Source organism: Lolium perenne, chromosome 3 (genome assembly GCF_019359855.2).
Source record: "Lolium perenne isolate Kyuss_39 chromosome 3, Kyuss_2.0, whole genome shotgun sequence".
Taxonomy (NCBI): Eukaryota; Viridiplantae; Streptophyta; class Magnoliopsida; order Poales; family Poaceae; genus Lolium; species Lolium perenne.
Genome location: NC_067246.2, coordinates 53,461,551 through 53,467,606, shown reverse-complemented (window position 1 = coordinate 53,467,606; position 6,056 = coordinate 53,461,551). Strand labels below are relative to the sequence as shown.

Genomic DNA, 6,056 nt, shown 5'->3' with positions numbered 1-6,056 from the left:
CGGAGTCTAGAGGAGAGACGGAGGGGGGCCAGGGACCGGCCAGACTATGCCTAGGCGCGGCCTGGCCCTGGCCCGCTCCTAGGGGTGGTCTGGGGCCACCTGGCGCACACCGTCCTCGCCCTTCCGCCTATAAATTCCCTTCGACGAGAAAACCCTGAAATATACAGTCTCCGTTCACGAAAAGTTCCATCGCCACCGCCATCATCCAGACAAGTTTCGGGGGTCAGAAGTTCCTGTTCCGGCACCCTGCCGGGACCGGGATTGACCCCCAGAGCCATCACCATCGACTCCACCGCCTTCACTTCGACTTCATGATTGTTCGTGAGTAGTTCGCCCTGGACTACGGGTTCTCGGCTGTAGCTAGTTGGTACTCTCTCTCCCATGTACTTCAATACAATGATCTCATGAGCTGCCATACATGATTGAGATCCATATGATGTAATCGGTGTTGTGTTTGTTGCGATCCGATAAATTGTGGAATTGTGATCGTATTGTTCATCATATTATCATACTAATGTTATCAAAGATCTTGCATGCTCTTCGGTACTTGTAGTTACCCTGATCAAGTAGTTGCATGTATCTCCAAGAGTGAGTATTTATGCTCGATAGTGGATTCATGCATCTAGTTTTCTGGAAGAGTGATAATAACTTCTAAGATTGTAGATGTGTTGTTGCTACTAGGGAGAAACAACAATGCTTTGTCTAAGGACGATTCAATTGTTTACTTTACGCACATTGCTTAAAACGATAATCTGTTGGTGGCAACTTAATACTGGAAGGGGTTAGGATGATAACCTGAAGGTGGATTATTAGTCATAGATGCAGTCGGATTACGGTCTATGTATTATGTTGCAATGCCCAATTAAATACTACAATAACCTTTATTTTATCATAGCTTGCATTTCCATGCCCTCACAATTATCAATTACCCAATTGTAATTTGTTCACCCAACACATGTTATTTAGAGAGTTACCACTAGTGTAGATAGGTGGGAACCACTGTCCTTCTGTCATCATCATTTCTCTAAAGTCAACTACGCATTGGAATATTTCCGGTGCCAACTCCTCTGTGTTACTGCTACTGTTATGTTACTATTACTACTTCTCTCACATTACTGATGCTTTCACATCACCCATATTACTAGTGCTTTTTCAGGTGCAGCTGAATTAACAACTCCGCTGTTAAGGATTATAAGTATTCTTTACCTCCCCTTGTGTCGAATCAATAAATTTGGGTTTTACTTCCCCCGAAGACTGATCCCCTATACTTGTGGGTCATCAACTATCAAGGGTGCCAATCAAGGTAATTTTCGTTTCAGGGGTGCCGGCTGAACTATTTTCTACAGATTAGACCCTGTAATCATCACTAAACCAAGCAATTTTTCTTGCTGCAGGTTGGCATAGGGAGGGCCAGGGCCCCTGCTGGCCCCTAGCTCCGCCACTGCCGCCATCATGCCATTGTTGGATGCCCTCGTAGAAACCGCTAGCCAGGCCACCACTGTCCCAGAGCTGTTGCTCTTGGAAATCTATGCTCAGTCTTGGATGCAGCTCATATCTAGTGTTATCGCAGTGAACTAGACTGGAGATCTTCTGTCGCGGGAACAAACTAGGAGGTGAGATCCCGACATCCCTTCGTCGGCCATCCCCCATCCGCAAGAGGGGCTTTACTAGTCGACCGGCTTCCTCCGGTGGCGGCGGGGAGATTGAATGGAGGAGGGACGGGGGCGGCGGCTAGGGTTTCGCCTAAAACACCCCCAGGAGCTATGCAGGGAGATCTGTTTTTTCGATAAAGGAGCATAGCCCTAGCCTATGCATCAATGTATGCACACGGCTTGCTTTATTAATAACAAAGTATCAAGTCACTTATTACAATCACAGAAAAGTTAAGGTCGATACATGAATCAATCAAATAAAAATATGGCAAACAAAAAAACTATGCATTTGCTATTCTATCAAGATGCTGCCACCCAGTAGCCTGGAAAAAGAAGTCCTGAGCAAACACTAGCACCCGGTTGCATCCAATAACCATATCCTCCCGCTGCTCCAACGGGAGAAGAAAAACCCATTGCTGAATTGAATGAGCAGCTCGCCAGATAACCTGCAAAAAATTAGTTCCACTTTATTTGTTAAAGATAATATTATTTCTAGTCCTCCAAATAGCCCAACAAAGAGCCGAAACACCAATCCGAATTTTCTGTTTGTCATCTTTCCTCACACCATTCAGCCATCTACCAAACATATTAGTAATATTAGCTGGTGGAGAAATGTTATATGTAAGGTACATCATACGCCAAGGGCAATCAATAAACAAATGATTAACGGTTTCTGTGGAAACACAAAAACAACACTTTTGACGTCTCTTCCACTTCCGTTTAGCTAAATTATCCTTAGTTAGAAGCACCTTATTGCTAAGAAACCACATAAATTTTTTTAATTTTCAAGGGGATTTTTAACTTCCATAGATACGTACGAAGGTAAATAGTATGCTCATTCATCCAATCAAGGTACATAGATACGGGGAAGGAAGAGTGGGTCAGAGGGCTTCCTTCACAGTGCATACCTCTCTTTCTCTTTTGAGTTTTTCTGGCCTACGCGGGGAGCTCTGTTGGAACCGAGTGTTTTTCTTTACCGAGTTTTTTTTTTTTTTGTGTGGAGTGTCTTTCCTTTGCCGAGTACTCGATAACAGACATTTGGCAAACTGCTTGATTCCACCATTCCGGTAGTGGTCTGTACTTTGGACTATGCTCAAGCTATGTGACCCTCCTTAGGCCTTAGCCGCTCACCACATTTGCACGCTCTAGTGATATCAACTAAATAGTAAGGACTGGAATTGGGCGCGTACGTTTGCTCCAAGAGAAAAAGGTAGCTAGTAGCTTCTAGCTAGCTACAAGAACGGCCGTGGCTAGGCAGCTAACGATGGCCATGGCAAATCCATGCTGCCGGCCGTCGTCACCACTGTGCCGGCTAGTGCAGTGCTCGTTGGCGCCGGCTCGACGGTCGGCGAACTACCCGCCCAGTTCCTGGGACTACGACTCCCTCCTGCAGTCGCTCAACAATATTGGCCATGATCGGGTAATCCTTGATACATATGTTCGCAGTTAAGTTCTTTTCTTTTTCCGAAAAGGAGGCAACGCAGATAGGTTCTGCGTCAGTTATTAATTTAAAAAGGAAAATAATAAGTGGATGATACAGGTTGGCGATCCAAGGAACTTTGACAAGCTGAAGGCCGGCGTGAGGGAGCGGCTTGTGAGGGCGAGCAGAGGTGACGACCAGACTGCAAAGCTCAGGCTCGTCGACACTATGCAACGCCTCGGCGTCGCCTACCACTTCGACAACGATATCGCCAGTATCCTCACGTCCGTCTATATTAGCAAGCCTCCTAGGTGTAGCTGGGATGATGATGGTGATGTGGCTTCAGCGGCCTTAAGGTTCAGGCTGCTGAGGAAAAACGGTTTCGCAGTCTCCCTTACAGGTACCTGGCTGCAGGTTAAATAATGCTGCATTCATTCAAACTAAAAATTGATTACGATTTAGGTATATCTTCCATAAATTTGGTTTATGAATGTATTCTTAACATTACATAGTTTTGTAGATAAATTATGAAAATAGTTGAATGAAGGCTTTCCCTCTTCTAATCCAACACATGCGGCGCTCCTACATGATTCAAAAGAATAACAGGAAATTAGCATAATTTGTGATTATATGAAGTTATTTTCATCATACAAATCCAAACAAGTTCTATATGGGTGTTGTCCCCTCCCTCTCTAGTCTTAACGCACACCCCCGACCTTACTTCACATGCCGCCTCATATGAGCTTGAACGAATCTTCAGTGTGCGGTACCCAAAATAATTTTTTTACTTTGCTTGTACTAGAACTCTTCTACTTAATTAATGGAAATTTTGCCTTGGTTTCAAAGAAATTGCGGAGCCTCTTATATTATATTTTTTTCATTGACCACAATTTTGTACCTAACTAACCGGTTTCGAGGTATCGCTAAATACTCTCTCAATCACGGTGCAGGGAATTATCTGGCACCAGCGTTTCAGAATGACAACGCAGAGGGACTTCTCTCACTATATGAGGCTTCATATCTTTCATTCAGAGACGAAGAAACATTGGACGAAGCAAGAACGTTTTGTGCCAATGGTCTCAGAGAGCTCCTGCCATCCATGGAACCCCACTTGCGGTCCAGCGTGGTACATGCTTTGGACCTTCCACTGCATTGGAGATCTCCTAGACTAGAAGCAAGATGGTTCATACACCAATACGCTAGAGATGCTAGTAATTCTGACCCGTTGCTCCTTCAATTTGCTATGATGGACTTCGAGAGTGTGCAGACTGTGCATCAACAAGAACTCGTAAGACTGCTGAGGTATGCACAATTATTAACTACATATCTCAAGATCATTTATACTTGGTAGAGAAATTAATTTTCATGTTATGATTGATCATACGTGTTAATCATAGATGGAGGAAGGAGACAGGACTTGGTGAGAAGTTCGGGTTTGAAAGAGACCGTCTCATGGAGTGCTTCCATTGTGCAAATGGAATTGTATGGGAGCCAAACCACGGATCATGCCGGGAAATGCTTGCAAAACTTATAAGTCTACTCGTCAACTTGGATGATGTTTATGATGTGTATGGAACCCTTGATGAACTCATCCTCTTCACTGACACCATTGGAAGGTAACTCTACACATACATTTAAGTGGTTTTATTATCATGTACGATTTCAAATTGATGTGTGTTGAACAATATTGTCAGATGGGAAGAATGTCCAATGGAGATTCTCCCTGAATACATGCGCGCACTTTACTCCGTTATGTACAACACATCCAATGAGGTGGCTAATAATGTACTGAAAAAACATGGCTTCGACGTGCGTTCACTTTTTCAGGAAGCGGTAAGGCACTAAGGCATGTCATCACCGCTAGAAACACAATGAACTTCGTAATCGGATATACCTATCTTTACAAACCACAATTATAAACTTGACAGTGGCATGATATAGCGAAATCGTTCTTGGTGGAGGCCAAATGGCACCATGGAAATCAGATACCAGCTCTCGTGGACTACCTGTACAACGGGGCATTTTCATGCTCTGGCCCATTATTGTTGCAACATGCATTTTCCATGCTCAACATGCAAGTCAACTCAAAGTATATACTGACCTAGTCCGAAGCTATCCAAGATTAATCCAGTCGGCGGCGCTAGTTCTACGCCTCTGCAACGACTCTGCAACGCACTCTGTATGGACAATTATATATTTCCTTTGTTTATCCATGTGCCATCATCAAAACTTAGTATTTTTCTGAGTTGTCTAATGTGATATGTGTTCTATGAAAAATACGTATAACAGGCTGAACAGGAGAGGGGGGACGCACCATCATCAATAGCTATCCACATGTTGGAGAACAACTCCAGTGAGCATGAGTCTCGCAAAGCTTTGAAAGACCTTACCATTGATGCTTGGAGGTCAATTAATGAAGATGCATTCAAACACGACCAATTTTCTATATCGTTTGCTATGGCTTGCGTGAATTTGGCTCGAACCTCACATTGTGTTTACCAAGGAGGGGATGGTTTTGGGGCACCGGATGGTAGAAAAAATGAGCAAATCGCTGAGTTGTTCTTGGAGCCTTTGGGACTAACCAACAACGATAAATGGTAGCAAGCCCTCAAGCATTGAGAGGTGTCGTTCGGATTCCTTTGAAGTCATAAAGATTGTATTCATTTTCGAAATATGTTATGTACTCCGTAATTATTTTTGGTGTTGGTGTTTACTACCATAACAGACACATTCTATTTACTTTTGTGCCATAATAACATCAAAATTTTACTTTTGCATATGGTTTGATTTTGAACCCACGTGTTTATCAAGATTCAGCAAGTAGAATACCCAACTCTACAAACTTCATGTATTCTTCAACCCTAGAATGCGCACTGAATTTTCACTCTGCACTGAAATATTACTAAGCACATTGATACATACGCACGATCATCATACCGGATGAACATCATCTGTAATTCACGGGAGGTGGCCACATGGAGATT

General features: G+C 43.5%; 1 protein-coding gene across 1 annotated transcript; it reads left to right on the top strand.

The window, feature by feature from the left end:
* The first annotated feature begins 2,664 nt into the window (after positions 1–2,664).
* LOC127338153 ((-)-alpha-terpineol synthase-like) lies at positions 2,665–5,816 on the top strand. The gene is given in 8 exon segments (XM_051364389.2): positions 2,665–3,072; positions 3,193–3,472; positions 4,023–4,374; positions 4,470–4,688; positions 4,767–4,905; positions 5,001–5,174; positions 5,177–5,251; positions 5,362–5,816. Coding segments are annotated over 8 exon segments (1,707 nt in total). The 5' UTR covers positions 2,665–2,916; the 3' UTR covers positions 5,674–5,816.
* Positions 5,817–6,056: the final 240 nt, after the last annotated feature.